General features: G+C 43.7%; 1 protein-coding gene across 2 annotated transcripts in view; it reads left to right on the top strand.

Annotated features, from left to right (window-relative positions):
• The window catches only part of GLCCI1 (glucocorticoid induced 1), a 48,954-nt gene extending 24,833 nt beyond the window's left edge, over window positions 1–24,121 (top strand). For both annotated transcript variants that reach the window (XM_044295875.1, XM_044295876.1), the window contains exons 5-8: window positions 3,504–3,653; window positions 6,878–7,079; window positions 15,295–15,415; window positions 19,830–24,121. In XM_044295875.1, coding sequence (XP_044151810.1) covers window positions 3,504–3,653; window positions 6,878–7,079; window positions 15,295–15,415; window positions 19,830–20,190 — 834 coding nt within the window. In that variant the 3' untranslated portion in view covers window positions 20,191–24,121. The remainder of the gene's footprint in view (window positions 1–3,503; window positions 3,654–6,877; window positions 7,080–15,294; window positions 15,416–19,829) is intronic.
• Window positions 24,122–24,383: the final 262 nt, after the last annotated feature.

The following is a 24,383-nucleotide window of genomic DNA, read 5'->3' as shown; positions in this document are numbered from 1 at the left end:
TGTCTCGCAAATAAACGAGCCCTCACATTGCTCGGTCAACAAAAAATAAAGTTTGGGCTTTAAAAACTATTTTAGCAAATTCCATGTTTCCAGATGTAGCTTCTTCCCTTCTGAGCTGTACCTTGGAGGGGGTGAGTTATTGGAAGGTAGGTTCTAGTATATGGGCCTCTCAAAGCCACTTTATAACGGAGTTGGTCTAAGAAAATAATAATAATTAGAAAATGGGTTAAATTGCTAGACTTGTAAGCCTTTTAACCTCTCCAAAAAAATGACAGTATAAAGTGGACATATGGTAAATATTAATTATTTTGTCAGCTATGAGTACCTGTGATAAAAGCAATGAAATACAAATTCAGAAAATGGCAAATGTTAAATTTTCATTAAATTTTGGCTGTTCTTATAACTACCATAGCGGTGAGTGCTGGAGGTTGCTGATCCCAGACTTGTCTTTTATTATAGTGATAAGTAGTGTCGAAAATCAGCAAAAACTGTTGGGCATTTGACTTTCAATAAGCTTGCTGATTGTTTCCATTTAGGGCAGTCAGAATAGGGAGTGCAGCTCTGGGGTATAATACAGGATGTAACTCAGGATCAGTACAGGATAAGTAATGTAATGTATGTACACAGTGACTGCACCAGCAGAATAGTGAGTGCAGCTCTGGAGTATAATACAGGATGTAACTCAGGATCAGTACAGGATAAGTAATGTAATGTATGTACACAGTGACTGCACCAGCAGAATAGTGAGTGCAGCTCTGGAGCATAATACAGGATGTAAAGGTGAACCTGCTCTTTAGTAACCCTCTGCACTTGTAGTTGTCGGCTCTGTAATTTTACTCTTTCCGTCAGGAAGCTCAGCTGACTGCTCTGAATCTCTGACCACCTAAATACTCACTCATTTTATAGCTTAATTTTTATCTTGGTGATAAGAATGTGGCTTAAATAAGTGTTAACGAACTAGTAATTTAGAGGTGAGATTTATCAGATGACCAGCAGAAAGTGAAAGTACGACTCGCACAGCTAGACAAACCGTTAACCCTTTGTGACAGAAGGTCTGATTATTTTTAATAAAGACCAATTGAAAAAAAAATTTTAACCCAAAATGAGTAAAATGCAATCCTAAAAAAAAAAAATTGCCCCCGAAGGTGTACATAGCCTTTAAAAATAAATAAAAGTACTGGGTGATGTCACCATCAATCAGAAGTAGTCATTTTTCTTGTGTTGCCCACCTTTGTTTTTATGCCGCCAGGGCTTGCTGTGGGCAGCATTATCATGTGAAGAACTACAATTCCCATGATTCCTCTCCCCTTTTACAGACGCTTCAAATGATAGCTGCCTGCATGTAGATATACATACGTGCATAGAGTATATTCATAAACAACTCCACCTTTTTAACGTTTATGGTTGAGGAAGCTGGGTGCAGCCCTCCTAATCTGCTGCTTAAATACTTCTACAGTACAAGCGTTTATCCTTCTGTAAAAGCTGGGTGACATCCGGCATGGCTGATGCTGCTACTCCAACTGGCAATGTCCCCCAGCTTGTACCTACCTGCATGTCTGAGTAGTGTAGTTCTGTGGAGGCAGAATATAAGTTAGGTTTACATACATACATATACCGGAGCGTGCGTGTATATATTCGACATGAATAATGCATGTAATCCCTGCGCTGCTCAGCCTGGTAGCTATGAATAATGAAGGAATAATTTCCACTAGGACGGGGGGTTGGAGTCTGTAATGTGTATGGAAACCTCGCTCTGTTTGAACACACTTGGTAAATCTCCTAAATAAGCCATGCCTGGCATTTTTAGCCCGTCGGCTCCCCACCCCTTCTTCCCCTGCTGCGGCTGATTTTGCGTTGGCATTACAGTAGTTCGGCTTCTCCGAGGTTTTCCCAGAGCTAATCAACATTTCCTTACTTAATACTTTTGCCACCGCTGAGTGTCGTTACTTCTATTGTTACTGTTGGCTCTGTCGGGTGCCTCCACCATGTCCGTCATTTTGATGGAAAGAATAGTGCTGCGTGCTGTGGTAGTTTTCCCATCACATAGCATGGAATCTCTGGATGAGGTTCCTGATTGGATTTTGAACAGATACTTAGGTGGTATCTGCTGATTGGTTGTTTCACAGCAGCCACCCAGAACTAGGACCGTGGTTGTCCTAACTTGAATGGGAACATGTATTGAGAAGTTAGTCTCTGGGCACTGAAAATATCCTCCTGGATCTTCTTGTTGGCCTACAAGTCATACCGTTATAGAGTGTAAAATGTTCAACTGGATTTTTTGGGGTCTGCAAGTGGTACCATATAGCGTGGGAAATGTCCAACTGGATCTTCTTGTTGGCCTGTAAGCTGGACCATAGCGTGTGGAAAATGTCCAATTGAATCTTAAGAAGGCCATACACCCGCAGGAGTGTCCACACTCTGCATTTTGACTTGTAGGCAAACAAGAAGATCCATTTGGACATTTCCTTCTCTTTATGGTCCAGCTTCTAGGCCCCCAAAATGATTTTAGTTGGAAGTTTTACCTGCTCTACCATCTAGCTCCTAGGCCAACAAAAATACCTAGTTGGACATGTCCCACTCTGTTTGGGCTTTTAAACCAAGAAGATGACCCGGCTGGTCATTGCTTTTGCATTCAAGTCCTGCTCTAAACTGTGGACCTTAACCATAGGACCAAACATCACAGAAGACCCTCCTGTGTTTTTTTTTTTTATGTAGTATTATTAGCATAGAGCATTTTATTTAAATTTTTTTTCTGTTTGCTTTTTCCACTACTATTGCTCGTGCTTAGGTCAGTAGTAGAGGTACATAAATCGAACCTCCTAACTATAGAAGGATATGAGCGCGGGGGGGGGGGGCAGTAGTTAACAAATTTGTGGGAGGGGAGGATCTTCAAAATCTGCAGTTAACAGTCATGTATCACTCGTCAGAACCCGTGTCCTTGTGTGAACTTGCCCTGTGTCTTATCAGTAGGCGACACCTTCCTATTGGCTAGCACCGGCTTTGAGTGACACAGATGCAACCTCTGACACTTTTCTCTTGGCCTCCTTTAAACTAAACTTGAGGCTCCGTGCCCTAGACGTGCTATTAATTGCCCCATTACAGTTCTCTATATCCTTTGGCATTCATCAGCACTGTATGCGGCCATCCTCGGCGTTTCCATAGAAACAAATGGAGCGATTGTGCTCCGTCATCAGTTCAGTGAGGCTCACTGGACTCCTGTTCGTGTAATTGGCGGGGGTCCCTGTGGTCAGCCCCCTATCAATCTAACAGTTGATAGGTCATACTTAAGATACTCCTCTGGTGTAGGGTGTAGATGTTGTGATGGTGACTTGAACCCACAGAAGGTCTTCATGACAGTACTGCACAATTCAGAAGGGAGTGTCTTCAGAATCTCTCAGTAGTGCAGCCTCAGTGTTCATACCTCAGCCTAGAAGATTCTAATTATGAGTGGGCTATTATGTACTTGTAATAATTCTTCTCTTTTTTTTTTTTTTTTTTTATAGGCTTCGACGTCCCGATCCATCCCTATGCCCACAGCAAGTATCCTGGTACCAAAATCCCTAGGCTCCAGAGTCCCGTATAATGTTGAAGGGATAAGTCCTGAACTCGAAAAAGTCTTTATAAAAGAAACGAATGAGAAGGACGGAGTCAAGGTATCGTCTGTATGTGCAGTCGCTGGATTACTCTGACAGATTCTTGCTTATCATTAGTCCTTTATAGTCTACTGTTAGTTGTGCAACTACAACACCCAGCATACAGACTTGCCCGGCTGTTCTTAGAACTACCATAGCAGTGAGTGCTGGAGGTTGCTGATCCCAGACTTTTCTTCATCATAGTGATGAGTATTGTCGAAAATCGGCAAAAACAGTTGGGCATTTGACTTTTGATAAGCTTGCTGATTGTTTCCATTAATGGCAGTCAGAATAGTGAGTGCAGCTCTGGAGTATAATACAGGATGTTAATCAGGATCAGTACAGGATATGTAATGTATGTACACAGTGATTCCACCAGCAGAATAGTGAGTGCAGCTCTGGAGTATAATACAGGATGTAACTCAGTATCAGTACAGGATAAGTAATGTATGTTCACAGTGACTGCACCAGCAGAATAGTGAGTGCAGCTCTGGAGTATAATACAGAATGTAAAGGTGAACCTGCTCTTTAGTACCCCTCTGCACTTGTAGTTGTCGGCTAGGTTATGGATTGTGTCGTTCCTTGTCTCTGCACTGTTCGTAATTGGTTTCCAGCTGTATTCTGGTGCCAGTTCCATTCCAGTGCTAGATCACACCTGGTTGGGGAGTGCATGTGGCAGATGTCGAGGTTCTGTCATTTTCCCCAGATATCAGGAACATTGATTGTATTGAATTTTGGGTCAAGTCTTCCTCTTCTGACAGATACAGAGAATAGTGAACTGCAGACGATCTGTTCCTAACAGTGTGCATTCAGCAGCTGTATGTGGGGAGTTCAGCACGTGCAGTGCTGCTGTAGGGAGGAGGATTGCAGCACACGTTTCTTTTTTTTCTTCTGATTTATTTAATTTCTTGATTTTACTGGGTTTCTTTAGTGTTTGGAGTCTTATTTTTCTTATCTGGACCTTTAAAACACCTGCATGGAAACCGAGTAAAATAGTACAAGCCTGGCTGTCTGCAGCCTCCACTAGAGGGAGCCTAGGAGCCTACTGCATACTGATTAGAACTCAATAATAAGAGTACGCAGTAAGCTCCTGAGCTCCCTCTAGTGGAGGCTGCAGGCAGCTAGAGGGGGATATTTGGCTATACAGCTATATGTTAAACCACTTTAATAGGTCTGCCTACTGTGCACGCGCCTGAACTGAAGAATCTGACTGGCTGAGAGCAGCAAAATGGCCTCCACTCGGGTGCTTGTGGACATGCTGCAGAGACCCTTTAAACCTGCATAGACTCTCTAAAGCCAGTTCCCCCTCCCTATTGGCCGCACATCCTGAGAGGGATCTCGGGGATTTTTCTCTTGGGTTCAGTGTAGGAGTTTTCCTTTCTGCAGTAAATTGTGCTCGGTATCTTGGTACAGGCTAAAAATACCGCCCGCCGGCACAGCTTTTCCCTAACTGTTGTTAAAGCAGAATATTCCACATAAAGCAAACAGCAGCTCTATATATAAACTGCAGCTGAGTCGCCTTATTTTAGCGCTCGCTTTATCTGCTCATTGTACCGGCTGCTTGTCTTTATGGAACGTGGAGCCTCCATCTGGTATCGTTACGGGGGATGGACACCACTTTATAATGATGGGGTGAAAATAAGTTCACTGGAGAAGATATATTGTATACTGTAAATATCAAAATGTTTAGGAGGCAGAGTTAAAGATTGGTAGCCTGCAGCAACCCCAACGGAGTTCCACTTAAATCAGTCACTCTCGTCTCTAGTAGTAAAAACTATGTCCTAATCATTCCCCTTTGCAGTCACGGCATTCCCTTTCTCCTTTGCTCCTGTAATCACCACGGTCCCCCTCCTATGACCCATTAATCACAGCTGTCCCCTCCTTCTCTGCTCTGTAGTTGCCTTCGTCTTTTGCCTCCGTAGTCACAGCAGTCCCATACTCCTTCTGCCTCAGTATTCACCTCAGTCCCCTACTCCTATGATGCCGTAGTCACTGCTGTCCCCTCCTTTTTTGCTCCAGTTGTCCCAGCTGTCCCCTCCTCCTACGACACTAGTCGCCGCTGTTTCCCTCCTTCTTTGTCACAGCAGTCCCCTCCTCCTATGACTCTGTAGTCGCTGCTGTCCCCTCCTCCTATGACGCTCTAGTCGCTGCTGTCCCCTCCTCCTATGACGCTCTAGTCGCTGCTGTCCCCTCCTCCTATGACTCTGTAGTCGCTGCTGTCCCCTCCTCCTATGACGCTCTAGTCGCTGCTGTCCCCTCCTCCTATGACGCTCTAGTCGCTGCTGTCCCCTCCTCCTATGACGCTCTAGTCGCTGCTGTCCCCTCCTCCTATGACGCTCTAGTCGCTGCTGTCCCCTCCTCCTATGACGCTCTAGTCGCTGCTGTCCCCTCCTCCTATGACGCTCTAGTCGCTGCTGTCCCCTCCTCCTATGACTCTGTAGTCGCTGCTGTCCCCTCCTCCTATGACGCTCTAGTCGCTGCTGTCCCCTCCTCCTATGACGCTCTAGTCGCTGCTGTCCCCTCCTCCTATGACGCTCTAGTCGCTGCTGTCCCCTCCTCCTATGACGCTCTAGTCGCTGCTGTCCCCTCCTCCTATGACGCTCTAGTCGCTGCTGTCCCCTCCTCCTATGACGCTCTAGTCGCTGCTGTCCCCTCCTCCTATGACGCTCTAGTCGCTGCTGTCCCCTCCTCCTATGACGCTCTAGTCGCTGCTGTCCCCTCCTATGACGCTAGTCGCTGCTGTCCCCTCCTCCTATGACGCTCTAGTCGCTGCTGTCCCCTCCTCCTATGACGCTGCTGTCCCCTCCTCCTATGACGCTGCTGTCCCCTCCTCCCTAGTATTTTATAACAAGCAAATATTTTTAAAAACTACACAGGTGCCAGTTGTAAGGCTTCCAGATTTTGCTAAGTGGACATTGGTGCAGGAGAAGCAGCGGTTCTCTGTTAATTCTGCTCTGCCTCTTATAGCACAATGAGTTGCAGTACCATAAACTGCCTGTGGAAAAAGTGGCGCTGTACTTAAAGTGGACAAGCCCTTTCTACACCCTTGTGTCCTAGTGCTCCTCCTCATTGTGATAAAGGGAAATAGCAGAACCTCGCCTCCTCCATCCACCCAGTATTTTTGTGCAACACCCATTGAAAACAGGTGCTGCGTCAGTTTCTTTTGTGCTGTGAATGGGCCGGGGTACAGCCCCAAAATGAGGGTATATACTTACATGTCGTTTTTTTTCTCTCCTCCTATCTAGCCTTTGGAGATCCCAGATGGGCGCAGAGCACCGTTACCTTCCACCTACCGTAGCAGCAGCAATCGCAGCATCGACACCCAGACCCCATCAGTCCAGGAGCGCAGCAGCAGTCATTCACCCTGTGCATCCCCTTCATGTCCCCCCGAGTCGCAGGAAGGCAGCCCGTGCTCCACTGACGACCTGCTCTTCGACCGGGATAAAGGTAAGTGCCTAGATGCCAAGGTACAGGGTGGGAGGGTGTTTGTCATTTTGTCACTTCTGTGTCTGTTCCACCTCTGCATTTTGTTACCATCGCTTCCTGTAGAACATCTTCTGTAGAGTCCCAGCAATTAGTTGACAGTCAGTAGCAACGGAAGCGTGCGTGATGGGGAAGTCAGACTGTAGCTACAATGTATAAACATGACTGTTCTGTGTCCTGACGGTGAGTGAAGCAGCTCTCCGCTCCTTTCTTAGCGTGAGGTCCCAGCAGCGCCTGAACCAACCATCCATTCTGCTGCTGGAAATCCTTCTGTCTGCAGTTTCAGACCGCCAAAATGTGGGTCCCCTAATATTTTAACCGAACCCATTTACCCATATTTTGGCGGTCTGAAAGCAGCCTCAGACCTTGCACACTACAATAGCGTTGGAAATTAAAAGCTCAGATTTTAGTTTTTTAGTTCGAAGGCTAAGGGCATTAGAGGCCTAATGCATCACAAGGCTGTATGTATGATTTGTAGTCGGGTGTCTGTTAAAGAGGTTGTGTTTGAAACAGCGCCCCCTTGTCCAGTGTTGGCGTTTGGTATCGCAGAATTTAAGTGAACAGAGCGGAGCTGCTAAACAGAGATGCTGTTTTCTAATATCTCACAATCCTCTTATAAAAAGGAAGCCACCAGTTGTCCAGAACTGGAGAAACATGGGAACGTGCACCACACTACCCCACAGGTTGTGCATGGTATTGCATGCAGTTCATCCCAATTCATTTCCTGGGAGTAGAGCTGCAGGAACATACAACCCATGGACAGGTAGTGACGCTTTTCTGTAAGAAGGCAGCCATGCTTTTGTATTCCTGGTCAGCAGTGCAACGGATTTTGACCATGCAGTTATCGATTTAACCAGCAGGATCAACCCAACTGGCAGTATGTTAGGTTTTGTTAGGGTCGACCCTGCTGATAGTTATTCTTTAAGTAGTTTTCAGCCTTTGTGGTGGTCAACTACATTTTGGATTGTGTCGTTCCTTGTCTCTGCACTGTTCGTAATTGGTTTCCAGCTGTATTCTGGTGCCAGTTCCATTCCAGTGCTAGATCACACCTGGTTGGGGAGTGCATGTGGCAGATGTCGAGGTTCTGTCATTTTCCCCAGAGATCAGGAACATTGATTGTATTGAATCTTGGTGAGGATCTTCCTTGTTTTAACGTGCTTTGCGCTCCCACTCACAAAACTCCATGATCACCCAGTATGCGGTTAGCTCCCCCTAGTGGCGGCTGCAGGTAGTTGAAAGGTTATCTCTTTATATTTTCATATTTATGTCCACGCAGGGGATTTGGAGCTCTGTATCTTGTAGTATATATTAAGTAATTAATTAAAACGGATTTTTAATTTTTTTTACTTGCCGTATAAAGAGCTAAGGGGGAGATGCATAAAAAACTGCGCCAAACTGCCCTGTGTGAACCTGACGTTGGGTGGGTTTATCTGTTTGCAGAGTTTGAAGGCCTTGTAGTGTCTTCCCCTTCTAACATTACTAGAATAATGTAATACAGTAGAAATCCCATTATAAGGAGCATCCTCGGCTTTGAGCACGGTTCTTTTACGGGCACATCCACACAGGATGTAATTTGCAGTAGAAAAATCCGCAGGAGGATTTGTTGCAGATGGAAATCCAAATCAAACCAGCACCTGGATCTGTATACTTTTGTAATTGTATGAAATTAATAATTTTGCATAGCCTGTCATTCAATAAAATGTATCTGTATAGTGCCACTTAAAGGGATTCTGTCACCAGTTTTTGACCCCCACATTCAAAAATATGGTTATGTGCATGGAGCCCTTGTGATTCCTAATGTGGTCTTATAAGCTAAATCTGTACGCTCATTTAGTGTAAAAAAACGTTTTATCTAACCTGTCATTCATCAGATTAAGGTGCCCAGGAGGATGCTCATGTCTCCAAGATGCCGCCCGCCGCCGCCGTCGTTCGTGCCCAGCTCCTCCTTTGCTGTCATCAGCAATGTGCCCAGCTCCTCCTTTGCTGTCATCAGCAATGTGCCCAGCTCCTCCTTTGCTGTCATCAGCAATGTGCCCAGCTCCTCCTTTGCTGTCATCAGCAATGTGCCCAGCTCCTCCTTTGCTGTCATCAGCAATGTGCCCAGCTCCTCCTTTGCTGTCATCAGCAATGTGCCCAGCTCCTCCTTTGCTGTCATCAGCAATGTGCCCAGCTCCTCCTTTGCTGTCATCAGCAATGTGCCCAGCTCCTCCTTTGCTGTCATCAGCAATGTGCCCAGCTCCTCCTTTGCTGTCATCAGCAATGTGCCCAGCTCCTCCTTTGCTGTCATCAGCAATGTGCCCAGCTCCTCCTTTGCTGTCATCAGCAATGTGCCCAGCTCCTCCTTTGCTGTCATCAGCGCCGCCTTAGAATCCTTTTCAACGCCTCCGGCACTCCCTCCTCCTTCTTCTCTAACATCCCGCGCGTGCGCACAGGCCTGTGCCTGATGCGCCCGTGCGGACTTCTCCGTTCAGCTTCATTGAGCGAAGTGCGCATGCGCCGGCACTTCGCTCAACCTCCCGATGACCTGAAGGCTGGCGCCAGCCTTCAGGTCATCGGGAGGTTGAGCGAAGTGCCGGCGCATGCGCACTTCGCTCAATGAAGTCATCTTGGAGACATGAGCATCCCCCTGGGCACCTTACTGAGCTGGGCACATCGCTGATGACAGCAAAGGAGGAGCTGGGCACGAGCGGCGGCGGGCGGCATCTTGGAGACATGAGCATCCTCCTGGGCACCTTACTGAGATGAATGGCAGGTTAGATAAAACGTTTTTTACACTAAGTGAGCCTACAGATTTAGCTTATAAGACCACATTAGGAATCACAAGGGCTCCATGCACATAACCATATTTTTAAATGTGGGGGTCAAAAACTGGTGACAGAATCCCTTTAATTTCTTATTTCTTTGACCTGCTCACTAAGATGGCCGCACATGCTCAGTTTCATCATTCAACTGCCTCCTGAGCTGTGATGGGCAGAGCATGGACACGCCTCCTGAGCTGCAGCAGTAAAGACACTCCCCTGAGCTGTGATAGGTAGAGCTGAGACACTCCCCCTTAGCTGCAGCAGAAAAGACACTCCCCTGAGCTGTGATAGGTAGAGCTGAGACACTCCCCCTTAGCTGCAGCAGAAAAGACACTCCCCTGAGCTGTCGGTATGATATAAATCTACTAGAGCAATTAATGGGGAGATCTCTGGATCCATGTGAGGTACGGGGCTGGTTCTAGCTTTGTTGGAAAGATATTGTCATGTCCTATATGATGTCTGATTAAAAATTTTTACACTATTCATGAGAACACCTTTAAATAGACAGGATGTGATTTTTAAAATCCGTACCCCCTGTCAGATTAGTTTCTTTTCTGTAGCTTTTGGGTGAGATTTATTAAAATCTGATTCACTTTTCAGGTACTTAAAGGGAACCTGTCACCAAAAAATCGCTTACTGAGCTGTTAATAGTACCTTATCGTGAGTGCTGCATAGTAGTGTCCTAATGCACTTTTTCTTCGTTTAGCCGCATCTAGCCTCCTTGAGAAATCTGTTTTATTCAGCCGCTGCCCCGTGCTTCAAGTCAGGTTTGAAGTCAAGGGGGCAGCGGCCTAGGCGTCTCCAATCCTGCTCTCCCCGCCTCCCGCCGCCTTTATTGACATGCCGGATCTCAGTGCTGGGACCGCGCTCCCAGCCCGTATGCGCAGTAAAGGGCTGCTGTAGCGCGATCCCGGCTCCGGCTCGTACACTCAGCCGGCTTCAGTTTCGCTACTGTGCATGCGCCCGCCAGCCTTACATACTAGCGCAGTTACAGAAGATGCCGGGCGCATGCGCAGTAGCGAAACTGAAGCCGACTGAGTGTACGAGTGTTCTGTGAGAGAACCGAAACGTTGTCGATTTTTGATATGTGTGAATAAAGACCACATTTTATTCTTCAAGGAGTGCTGCAGACTTTCTTCATTTGTTTCCTGTCCTGAGTCGAGGGACCACCGTGGGCACCCTGGGTTACTATTGAAGGGAGTGCTGCCAAATTTTCAATATATATATATATATATATATATATATATATATATATATATATATATATATATATATATATATATATATATATATATATATACACACACTGCACGATATGGGAATTTTGTACGATTAGGGCTCTAAAAATTGCGATAACAATATGCGATGCAATATTTTAATGGAATTTTGCTAGAGGTCTATTTGCTTGGATTTTCAAGGCAAAACCACACAGAAATTACTGATAATGCATAAATGTAGTTATGCTTAACTCAAGAACTGAAATGCACAGTGTTTTTCAAAATAAAACATCTTTTACTAAATTAAATAACATATTTGCATTACTGCAAAATTACAAAATACAAAACTTGCCATTTTCTTAATAGCGCTGCACAGAACAGATAAATAGAAGAACATTTGTTCATTAAAATAACGACTTGCCTCCAGCCCCTCCTCCCTCCCCGCACTGTAACTGATGCATCGCCGGCCGCGCTGTGCAACATAGCAGCTGGCGATACATCCGTGTCAGCCACGTAAAAAGTCAACCATCGCTTTATAAGGCGCACTGCCATTTTTCCCCCACTTTTGGGGGGAAAAAGTTCATCTTATAAAGCGAAAAATATGGTAATACAATTGCAGCATTTTGGGTTCGGCCAACTGGCGATTTATTGCGATTGCTTTGGCAATATATTGTGCAGGCCTTATATTATATATTTTTTTTTTTTCTGATCATTATTAGCCCCCTTAGGAAGCTGGGATCTTTTCATCCCTTGGCCTATTCCCCCTAATACAGATGTGTTAAGGTGAATGGCATTATACCACACTCCTTGCTGAGCTATGCCACCTGCACAGCGGGTGCTTACCTGACAGCCCTGGAATGCTTCAACAGCGTCCAGGCTGCCATGGTAACCAATCGGAGTCCCACGATATGACTGTGGAGGCTCTGACTGGAAGTTAGAGGGAGCTGCATCCTTGCAGGTGTGATCATCATCCCCTGTCATTGCGGCCGGGTGTCTGCTGTGGGATATAGCCGGCATATAGAGCTAGGTCTCTGCAGCAACCTGCTCCATACATTCCCACAACCACTGTAATGTAAGGTCTAAACTCAGTGCTTATTCAGAATCTTTACTCATCTGCCTGATACCGGCCGTTGTAGTGCTCCTTGACTACCCCATGTGTCTGCTGAGGCCAGTGATTGGCTGCAGTGATCACTTGGGGTAGTCTGGAAAATCGTGGCTGCAGCATCGGAAACAAAGACCATGGGGGAACACTGGAGCAGAGGGAAACCAGACGGGTGAGGAAGACTCTCCCTGCCTTTACCTACATTTTTGGAGTGTCTCTGAAGACTAGGGGGCGCTCACCACAAATGTTGAATGCCATAATTAGTCTGTGTGGAAAGGTACCTTTAGTGTGTTTTAACAAATTACACACCCACAAGGTCCTTTACTGTGGGCAATGACTGAGGAGAACCAGGGCCCAACTTTGGATAATCATTAGGCACCTGGTTTCTCAGTGTTGTGGCTTCTGATTTATTTCCTGCTACTTTAATGAGGTTTTCTGAGATATTTTTACTGATGATCTATACTGGATAGGTCATCGGTATCTGATTGGTGGGAGTCCTTCTTAGCTCACCAAGCACAGCGCCATGCATTGACTAGTGGTTGTGCGTGGTATTGCAGCGCAACCCCATTCACTTCTATGAGGCTGAGCGGCGCCTAGGTCATGACTGTGACATCACATGGCTAGGAAAAAGCTGGAGAAGACAGCGGTGCTACAGCGAGCGTCTGCTTTTTCAAGCAGCTCGTCGGTGGGGTCCAGTTTGTCAAATTCCCACTGATCCAGAGGATAGGTCATCATTAATAATATCTCGGAAACCCCTTTTAAGGTCAGGTTGACACGTGACTGTTTATTTTTATTTATTTTTCCACGTCACGTATGAACCCAGCCTGAAGGGATTATCCAGGATTAGAACATGGCTGCTTTCTTCCAAAAACAGTTCAACCCCTGACCACAGGTTAAGGGCTCGTTCACACAAACATTTTATACGGGCTGTTTATTGCGTTCCGTATACGGAACCATTAATTTCAGTGGGTCTGCCCAAAAAAACGGAATGTACTCCGTGAGCATTCCGTTTCCGTATGTCCGCATTTCCGTTCCGCTACATTTTAAATCTTGTTCTTTAATTGTCCGCAAATCACGTTCCGTGGCTCCATTCAAGTCAATGGGTCGGCAAAAAAAAACAACTGAACCATCTATTGAAAATGTTATGCCCAGCCCAATTTTTTTCTATGTAACTACTGTATACTGTATATGCCATACGGAGAAACGGAACCGAAATGGAAACAAAAAATGGAATAACGGATCCGGGAAAAAACGGCCTGCAAAACACTGAAAAAGCCATACGGTCGTGTGAAAGAGGCCTAAGTATGATATTGCAGCACTTGTGGACGCAACCCAAAGACAGGTGTTTCTAATCCTGGAAAACCCTTTAACTACCATAAATATTTCTCCAAGAGCTCCCCCATAGAATATTGCCCGGTCTTTTGTGGACTGCGAAAGGGTTTTTTTAAATTAGAAAATGACTTTTTATTTTAACCTGGGTTTTTGTTTTGTTACCATCATTTTTTTTTTTTAGGTCCCTTTTCCCAAAAATCAAATCTGTCTGAAATATTGTAGTTTTATACTGACCAGTAGTGCAGACACAGTGGTTGGGGATTATTATTTTCTGTAGCTTGTCAGCTTTGTTATGTAGGCTGGGACAGGGTGAGCAGAGTCATTTCATTATTAGGAGGCATAAAAGGTAAAGGGGTATTCACACATTAGACATTTGTGGTGTATCTACAGTATTTGCCATAAATGTCTGATAGATGCGGGTCTATAGAGAGGCTATCTCTATATTGCCCATCCCCATCCCACCTGGTGGCCGCTCATGTTCACAGTACTGTCCATTCAATTCTATGTGAGTTACAGAATGGGTAGCGTCAGCGGGAGACAATGTATAAAATGCTTTGTGGTTAAATTGCTTGTAGTTTTCAAGAGCTGTGCTTGCTGACATAAATTCTGGTCCTGCTTCCACAACTGAAACCGATCCCTGTTAATCAGTATGAGTGAGTCCAGGCCGCTCAGTAAGGGTTTAGGGCAGGGTTTCTCGACTCTGATCCTCGGGACCACCTACCAGTCATGTTTTCAGGATTTCCTTTAGTATTGAGCAGGCGATATAATCAGTGCCCATGCATCAGGACTCACCACAGGTATTCATTCTGTGGTATACTCTCAAATCCTGACCGGTAGGTGGGTGCCCAGGACCGGAGTTGAGAAACCCTGGTCTAGGGTGAGACTACACTGTGCATCTGGCTATGAGCAGTCAAGTCACACCCAGCCGCACAGGTAGCCAATGTCCATTGTATTTTGCAGTACAATCGTCTGGCTGTTGTCCGCCATGGACGGGGTTTCGGCCCTCCAGGCAGTTACATGTCTTTTGTCAACCTATGTCCTGATTAGGGAGTGATTAGATGTGAAACTGGTGATCTTAGAGGGCAGACATCCTCCCTGACAAAGTGGTGATAACATGAAGAAAAGTTTCTGTATCCTGTCTCCCCTGTGGAGGTGGTTACAGAAAGATATGGCATTAACAGGCTTTTAAAGGGGGTGCTAACAAGAAGAAAAATCCATGCTCTCCCTCCCTAGGGTCACTGGAGGCTTTGCAGGGCGCTAGATAGCAGTAAGAGGGGCGATGACATGAAAAAAGTTCTTGTATCTTCCACTTTTTAACCCATGTTTCAGAATGGATTTTCGTCACTCTGTAAATCCCCTATTGGAAGACCGGTCTGCTGCTGGGATACTCCATTTCTTAGTAAAGCGTTTCAAGTTTTAACTGTTCTGAACACATTTACCCCAAATTTTCCACCTACTAATAAAATGTCCGTAACCTCCCTGGCGTCTGCATGTCCTGTACTAATCATTACTCTGCTAATTATACTGTATACAGTTATTCGTCTGCTTTTTGCTTCTGCTTGTTTTTTGCCTCTGCTTTTCATCCTGGGCTACAAAAAATATAAATACCCTGCCGCCCCATCTTTCTAAATAAAGGGCATTCATTATTGTTTGCAAGTTGGATTTTTATTTTTTTCCCCTTCCTGGTGCCCTCCAATCACTGGTAATATCCCTGTTTAAATTTTCAGACAGTGGGAATAGCTCACCGCTGCCCAAGTATGCCTCCTCTCCCAAACCAAACAACAGCTACATGTTCAAACGAGAGCCCCCAGAGGGATGTGAGCGGGTCAAGGTCTTTGAGGAGATTTCGTAAGTAATGCCTTTTTGTCAGCTGGCGGCTGCCTTAGAAGTGAAGGTGGGTTTTAGGTTCCCTGCGGCTGTCCAGGGGGCGGGGTTACGCGCACTTGGTGCTAACCATCCACTGGACAACCGCGGGCGGCCTACCTACCTCTGCAGCAAAGTTTTGTGTTTTTTTTTGTTTTCTTTTCCTGTATGTTCAACCGCAAATCTAAAAAATGCATAAAGGGAACCCGGCTGATGAGATGCTAGGACATCGCCACTGCTTCACCAGTCACCTATCTCTACCATTTGTAACCTGTGACAATGTAGTTCCCTCAAACATCGTTCAGACCATATCTTTGTTAGTGTTCTCCACGTTTCTCCCCCCCCCCCAGAAAGTGATCTCTGAACGCGCTATACCTACAGTGAGTACAGATCCCCACTGCAGGTAAGGCAGCGCGCAAGTGCAGTCATATTCCTGGTCAAGAGAAGATGCGAAGGACAGAGGGAGATGGAACTAGTGACATTGCAGCAGAGGGGACAGGGTTGTAAGCGCTAGTGGAGAAAGAGGAGGTACTGGCAGCGACTGGAGAGGTGGTATCTGACGCTTAGGAGAGGAGGTCTTTGTACAATTGATGCCCTGCTGGGCACTCACTGCCTCGTTTGTATATCGGTTAAAGTTAGCTTTAGCCACTCCATAGAAAACTAACGGAGCTACGGTCTGAATGATGTTTGAGGGAACTACAGCGCATTGTCGGGTTACATATGGTAAAACAGGTGACCGATTCCCTTTAGTGTAGCTGGAAATTAAATTATTCCATTATCGACTGCTTTGTTCAGACCTGCAGCTTCAGTAGTACAGCTGTAAATACGACTTGACTGATTTCCTCTGAAGTATTATGATTATTTTTATTAGTATTTTATGTGATTATTCTATTTTTATATTTTAGTTATATATTTTTTATATTTTGTAGTATATTACTATTAATTATAGTAATGTGATCATTTGTTATTTGCACTCAGTGGTCTGTTATGTTTTTACTATTGGTATAATATTTTTTTTTTCTTTCTGGCCTCTTAGTTTATTTTACTTTTGGTCATAGTGTGACCATTAGAATCGTCCTCATACAATAAATCAGTGAGTCAAAAAATATCCGCACTCCGGCTGTAGAACTTATTTTAATCAACTTTCAAAAAATACAAATCCATTTTTCGACATGCTGTTGCCAGTCTCTACTGTGCAGGTTTTAACATTTGACAGTGGCTGCCCCTCTTGTGAGTAACATGAAAGAGCAGCGTGCAGTGATTAGTTCTGTGGTCTGAAGGTTTGTCCGGTGCCGATATTTATCGAGGACTCTGTGCACAGTATGAAGAATGTTATATTGTGAAGTGTGTATGAATGGATAGAGAAGAACAAGGAAGGTCACACAAGAGTCTGCCATGGAGAAGACAGACACCCATCCACGACTGACTACACTGAGCGTACACCTGAACCGATTCTGTTGGATGTATGAGTGCCAGTGGATTATGTGGCCCTACGAGGACGAAGATTCACATCCGATGAAGAGGCGAACACAGCGGTGCATTCATGGCTCACAGCTCAGCCTAATATATTTTTTATATTGAGGGAATACGAAAGCTTGTTCAGACCAACTGTATTGAAAAGCAGGTTATGTCAAAAAAATATGCTGGATTCGTCCGTCCTTAAAAGTTGTTTAATGGAAATTCTACAGCCAGAGTGCGGGTAATTTTTGACTCTCCGTTCGTATTTATTACAATTTTTTTTTTAGAAAAAATAAATAAAATTGTCCTTTTTTACTTTGTTTTAATTATTTAATTCCTAATGATTTATTCAGTGTTTTTTTTAATGCTTTTTACGGTTTTGTATTTTCTTCCCCACCTCAAGGAAGGGGATGTCCCAGATATATACAAGGGCCTAAGATAGCGTGAGCTAGTAACATTTGGTAATAAGCCTACATTATGTTGTATCACCCTAAATTATGACTATGCTAGGAAATTTGTTCAGTCCTTTTTAACGTTTTACATTTAAATTTTTTTCAAAGTGAACAAATTTATTGTAGAAAATCTAATTTGGTGTATTTTTTCTTAATTTTTTTGTTTACTGTAATAAAAACTCCGATATTGATGGCCTATCCTAAAAAGCACTAAACTGTTTTTGTTTTAAATTGTACTGATGCGTGGGGGTCCAGCGCCTGGCAACCCCACTGATCAGCTGTTCAGGAGCGGTTCCAGATCTAGACGGCTCTGTCCATTGTGTTGCAGACAGAGCTGGTTATTGCAGCACTGCTGCCATTCACTTCAGTGTAACCAGCTGTGGTGTTCTATTGACGTCAATGAGAGCAGCGCTGTAGTAGAGATCTCGCGCTGCTGCTGTGTAGCTCCGGCGCTGACTTACATCAGTGGAGCTACACAGACCGGCTGATCGGTGGGGTGTGGAGTAGCGGGCCTCTGCCGGTCAGTTAGTGATGGCCCATCTTCAGGATAAGCTATCGCTTAAGAACCCTGGACAACCCTTTTAATTTTAATAGTTCTTGAAATTTTTTTTTATTTTTTATTTTTTTTTTCCATTTATGACGCAAATGAAAGTGAACAAAATTGCACGTGATCTTAATGCGCCACCACTTACAAAGGCAAATTTCCTTGGCACCGAGAGCGAGCCCAAAATACATTCTCTGGAATTACAGCAATGATATTTGGTGTTCTTCAGTGCGGTAGAGAGTGCGGGCATTGTTAATTTTTTTTATTTTTTTTTGTATAAAGTCGGACACATTTATTGCAGATGGTAGTGGGGCAGATATTGATCTTGCTTTGGTACCAACTGAAAGACCAGTCTATACCTGCACAAATTGTAAAAAATACATTGTTTAAAGCATCAAAAATAAAAAATAAACCACCCTTAAGATGCCTGTTTTTGAGAAATTATAATAGATGACCTTGTTTTTTATTGACTATTCTAAATTTCATGACTATTTGATCACTTGAGTGTAGCAATAGAAGTTCTGTCTCCATTTCATCACGGGGAACCTCGAATTGCCCTTTTGCTTTGTGGTTTAGGGCTCTGTACAGGGTCCCTTTCCCAGGTCGGACCTTGTTAGGCCCCTTTCACACGGGCGAGATTTCCGCGCGGGTGCGATGCGTGAGTTGAACGCATTGCACCCGCACTGAATCCTGACCCATTCATTTCTATGGGGCTGTTCACATGAGCGGTGATTTTCACGCATCACTTATGCGTTGCGTGAAAATCGCAGCATGTTCTATATTCAGCGTTTTTCACGTAACGCAGGCCCCATAGAAATGAATGGGGTTGCGTGAAAATCGCAAGCATCCGCAAGCAAGTGCGGAGGCGGTGCGATTTCCACGCATGGGTTCTAGGTGACAGTCTATTCACTGTATTATTTTCCCTTATAACATGGTTATAAGGGAAAATAATAGCATTCTGACTACAGAATGCATAGTATAATACTCCTGGGAGGGTTAAAAAAAATAAAAAAAAGTTAACTCACCTTATCCCCATGATCGCCTAGTTCCCGGTCGGTCTGTTCTTTAGCTGTGGCTAAAGGACCTGTGGTGATGTCAGATCACATGCTCCATCACCATGGTGATGGACCATGTGATTGGAGCATGTGATCTGACATCACCAAAGGTCATTCAGCAGACAGCTAAAGAACAGACCGGGATCTACACGATCATGGGGATAAGGTGAGTTAACTTTTTTATTTTTTTAACCCCTCCAGCACTATTATACTAAGCATTCTGTATTCAGAATGCTATTATTTTCCCTTATAACCATGTTATAAGGGAAAATAATACAATCTTCAGAACATCAATCCCAAGCCCGAACTTCTGTGAAGAAGTTCGGGTTTGGGTACCAAACATGCGCGATTTTTCTCACGCGAGTGCAAAACGCATTACAATGTTTTGCACTCGCGCGGAAAAATCGCGGGTGTTTCCGCAACGCACCCGCACATTTTTCCGCAACGCCCGTGTGAAACCAGCCTTAGGTTCCTATTACTTGTTGCGTAATCCCATTGTATTAATGGCCGCCAGTTTATTGTGCAGCTTCTTCCTGCCCTCAATAAGGACTAAGTTAGCAAATATTGAAGATGTTACCCACCAGGCTAGTCTTCTCATCTCACTGACATTAAAAGCCATGAGGTGTGTTTTTTTTGTTTTTTTTTTCATCTGAATTTATGGAAAAATCTGATTAATTGTGCCTAGCTGGAGATTGGCAAGGCCTGGACGCTACCGTCTTCTCTACAGTTGGATGCTGTATTATCACTGCGCTGAGGCCAGGAGGTGTCATGTTCTGGCATTATTAATCAGGTTTTTGTGAACATTGAAGTTGTGTTTTATCTTGGTGGTTTCATGAAATGTTCTGTCTTTTCTGGCGATCACCTTATGTACTGTAATGTTTGCTCTGCAGGTCTCGTCAGCCGCCCCCTACAGCTCTCCTTTCATGCCCTGACAAAAACAAAGTTAACTTCATTCCCACGGGAACAGCATTCTGTCCTGTAAAATTATTGGGCTCTTTGCTCATAGCTCCAGACCTAACCTTGAAGACCCCTCCAAACTCCGCTCCGAGTTCTGCTGTGAGCGCAGTGACTGTCGAGCACCTCTCATCTCAGGTCTCTTCTTCTTCCCTGACCGACAATGCCACCAGCAAAGTAGACAACACTGAAACCAACGGACATGCAACCTCGCAAGAGCAGCAAAATGGGGTGGAGCGGCTGTCCGAAGACCAGCTGTCGCCTCCCCATTCTCCTCACAACCATGTTGTAATCTAACCCGGGGCAGAGCTGGCCTCTGTGACCGTCACGCTGAACTTGAAGCCAGATTTACAACTTCTGCATGTGGTTTGGTTAACGCTGTCTGATCAATATTAAGAATTCAAAATTAAAGAAGAAAAACTACTGCTTCGCTTAAATTCGCATATCTGCCAATGTTTATCCAGGATTGGGACCGAAATGTTTGTTTTTCTTTAAACCTGTCCCCTGACCCCCTTTTCTGTCTCGAACTGAAGACTGGTAATTAGCACAAATCTAGCCATCTCTTCGAAGGAGAACACTGTGGACTCTGCACTTAGTGTCACAGCTGGTAAAACATCAGCTTTCTGCGCTCGAAACCTGAAATAAGCTTTGTATATTCTAACAAATCCACTATAATTTTTATTATTTTTGGTGTATCCTATGAGGAATGCTGTACTAGAGGATTAGGTTTACAATTCCGCCAAATTTTGGCAGATGTACATCAGATAAGGCGGGAGGAGGGTTGATGTGTAGGATGTGACCCACTCCCCTCCCCCCCCCCCCCCCCCCCACACACCCCTAATTCCTCATGGAGACGTTAATAGAACATATGATGGCAGAGATACCCCAGAAGCCACATCAGTTGCACGATGCCCGTCCCAAGGCTTATTTTTCAGGTACTTCAGCTGAAGTCTAAAACTCAGGTAACTTGGAATGTAAACCACATCTTAAAACGTGATTATTATAATATTTTTTTTTTTTCCTTTTGTGACATTCCCTCTTGGATTGGTTTCCAAAACTGTGAATGTCCAGGACATGGGTCACCAGAAGAACCAGCAAGCCTTGTAGAATCAATGTACAGTGGTGTAAGTCAAGCCTCGTGACCCAACCCCTACCGCCCAGCACCACTACCATTTATACAGAGCGGTCTTATAGACTGTTAGAATGTTGTCCCACACAATTCTAATTTTTGGTAGGTATTTCAAAGATGGGTCTTTGTAACGCGTGACCTTCTTTCCCGTTGACAGATTATTATTTTTTTTATCTCTAACAGCCGTTCCGAAGGCTAAAACCCATCGGCTTCATGACCAAAAAGGTGGGCCATGTGTTGGTTAAATCTGTATTCACTCCAGTGCCTGGTCTATTTATTGACCAGGATTGAGTTATAAAAATGTGGGGCCCGTCATGGTTCATACCTGATGATTACTGGTTCCTAGTAAAATAAAATAATAAAAATCTATGTTGCCTTAAAAGGGTTTCTTTGGAAATAGGAAATGTTTTTTTTATAAAAAAAAAATGTTTTTGTCCATTGTTGAGCCATATTTTCTAATATGAGCCTTGAAATTAAACTGGATTAATACAATCTTGCTGCTCTGCCTTAGGCCTCTTGCACATGAACTTTGTGCATCCGTTCCGTGCATTGGGGGCCGCAATTTGGATCGAGACCCATTCAACTTGAATGGTTCCGTGATCCGTCCGTGGGCCACTGGCACACAACGTTCGTGTGCAAGAGGCCTTAGATGTAGAGTAGTACTGCCATAGGGGTCCGTGTATCCCCATCCAGGAGTCCTAGAGGGTAAGGGCTCATGCATTGACCGCTGGGACCTGTTCGGGTCTTTTGCAGCAAATTGAACGTTGAGAGAAGGCATGGGCATGTGGACCTGCGCTAAACGGCATATGCTGAAAAAAAATTATATATATTTTTATTTATTTTTTATATAAAATAAAATGTGGGATTGGGCAATTCGTTTAAGAATTTTTTTTTTACTTGATGGTTTTTTTTTATTTTATTTTTTGTTAGTTTTTTTAACAAGGAGGTCCTCATGGAACAGATGTATTAGGGTGTTTTTTTTGTATTTTTTTTTCTGGATTTTCATATTTATGGCCTACCTTCAGAGATCCGACTCATGCCGATCAGCTCTTTTAGGAAGCCGTGTGGTCACATGTCCTAAGCGCTGATGGAGCGCTGCCACTTTTTCATATAGCTAATCTGCGGGAGTTGGACCTCCCGCCAATCTGACATTGATGTCCTATCCTGAAGATGGGTCATCGGTATGAAAATTCCAGAAAAAACCCTTTGATCTGTTGCAAACCCATTAACAGAGAAGATCCATCACATATCCAAAGTCATGGTTTTGTTGTGTAATTATTATTATTTTTTCAACCCCAAAAATTCTCTCCTTACTGTAGTTGTGAAAAAACCAGAGCAGCGATGCTAGCGTTAAGTGGACATAAAAAGTTGTTTGGTTCCTTTGCAGATATTAGTTAAACGTATTATTAGATTAAAGTTATCCAAGCGCTCCTGACTGTTTTTGGAAGTCCCATAACTGTGGATTAAGAGGGCACTCTTGCCACCGCTGTGGGACTGCCAGAAATAGCCAAACTCCCATCGTGGTGAATGGAAGGCGGTTGTTCTCCATTTTGAAGATAGTTGAGGGTCCTACATCTGGGACCCTCACCTTTTGGACATTGTTGGCATATCCTAGCGATGTGCCATCAATGTCTCAGATGGACCATCCTCTTTAAATAACTGCGGTAGTTTGTCAGGGCCCCCCCCCCCCCTTTTTCAAGCAAGCCTCCAATGCAGCAGAGAGCTCCATGCCTGTGTCGGAACAGATGCAAATATGGCGCTTCCTGGATCGGCACTGGAACCAGGATAACGGTGCAGCGTCAAACTATATATTAGGCTTTACAGACCAACTAAAGACCCTTTTTTACCAAGACCTAATAGGAGCCATGTGTTCATTTTCGGAGTGCCCCTTTTACTTTCAAGATCATCCACTTTTATCATCACCTTTTTGTTTAAAAAAATAAATAAAAATAAATTCTCAACTGAAATTAAAAAATATTAGAATGTTTTTTGTTTTTCTGTAGAACAAAATAACTGCACAAAGAAAACAAAACTCCTTTTTGAAACCTAGCACAAGCAATACACTGAAAATCAAAAAGTCTAAAGCCCACCCCAGAGGTGAGATCTATTTTTCTAGTTTTGATTGCTCATGATTAACTTTTTCCTACAATCGGATCAGTAATTAATTTTTTTTTGTCTGTACTTTCCACACACCCTGTGCATTGCCAATGTTTGTAACACGTGGCCCAGCACGCCACGTCCCGTACCAAAATTCCTAGAAGTAGTACTGTTTTGTTTTGCACACTTTTAACGTAAACTTTATTCCATTTTTTTTAATGTGTTCTCTTCTGTTCGATCCTTCTGTACAATGTTGCCTTTGTCTGTTCTCAATGATTCCTTGTTGCCGTTGTTTCTGAATGAATGATTGTAAAAAAAATACAAAAACTTTCAGCTTAATGACCATAGGTGGACAATTGAGATATTTAATTTTTTCTATTTATATTTTTATACTTGTTTAAGCCTAAGTAGCAGGGTTTTTTTTTTTCTTTTGTTGCTAAAGCCAGTTCTTACAGTATTTAGATAAAAACACTGCAGAAAGGAATGGCACTTATTGCAATTAATCTCAGGTCTTTACAAAAAAAAAACTAAAATAAAATTACATGGAATGTGTGAACATGACTGTGGATAGATAATTATTTATATTCTCGAATTGCAATTTAAAAAAAAAATTTTTTTTTGTTGTCCTCCCAAGCTCATGTTTAGTTATCTGCGCTTCCCAATGAGAACCATCACACCATTGCATGTTATGAATGTCACTCGCGCAGAATAACGCTCATTTATGCACCTTCGAGATGCAAACTTTTACAAATTTTTCATTTTTTTTTTCTTTTTCGTCCCTTTCTTTTTTGACCTCATTAAATCAAGGTTATAGAAAAATCTATCCCGACTTTCCGCACATGTCCTAGCAATCCTCCCGTTTGGTCTATTCTAAAACGTAGAATTATTATTTTTTGGTTAAATATCAATGAAAGATTTGTACATAGTCGTTCTGTTATTTTTAGCCGACGTGCTTTACAGTATTCCTGTTACCACACAATATTGCTTCGAAACAAAAATGAAGAGTGTGGCTTTTGTTTTGTATTTTTTTCAGTATAGAAGTTCTTGTGTCTTTATTTAAATAAAGTTATTAGTAAAAAAAAAAAAAGTTGTGCGTCTTCCTTTATCACACATACAAAAGGATCATAGTTGGGGATGAGCAAATCGACTTCGGATGAAACATCTGAAGTCGATTCGCATAAAACTTTGTTTCCATACTGTACGGAGCAAGCACTCCATACAGTATTAGAATGTATTGGCTCCATAATACCTTAACTTCAGAAAT

The sequence above is a fragment of the Bufo gargarizans genome, chromosome 5 (assembly GCF_014858855.1).
Source record: "Bufo gargarizans isolate SCDJY-AF-19 chromosome 5, ASM1485885v1, whole genome shotgun sequence".
NCBI lineage: Eukaryota > Metazoa > Chordata > Amphibia > Anura > Bufonidae > Bufo > Bufo gargarizans.
This window is presented reverse-complemented; position numbering and strand designations above follow the sequence as displayed.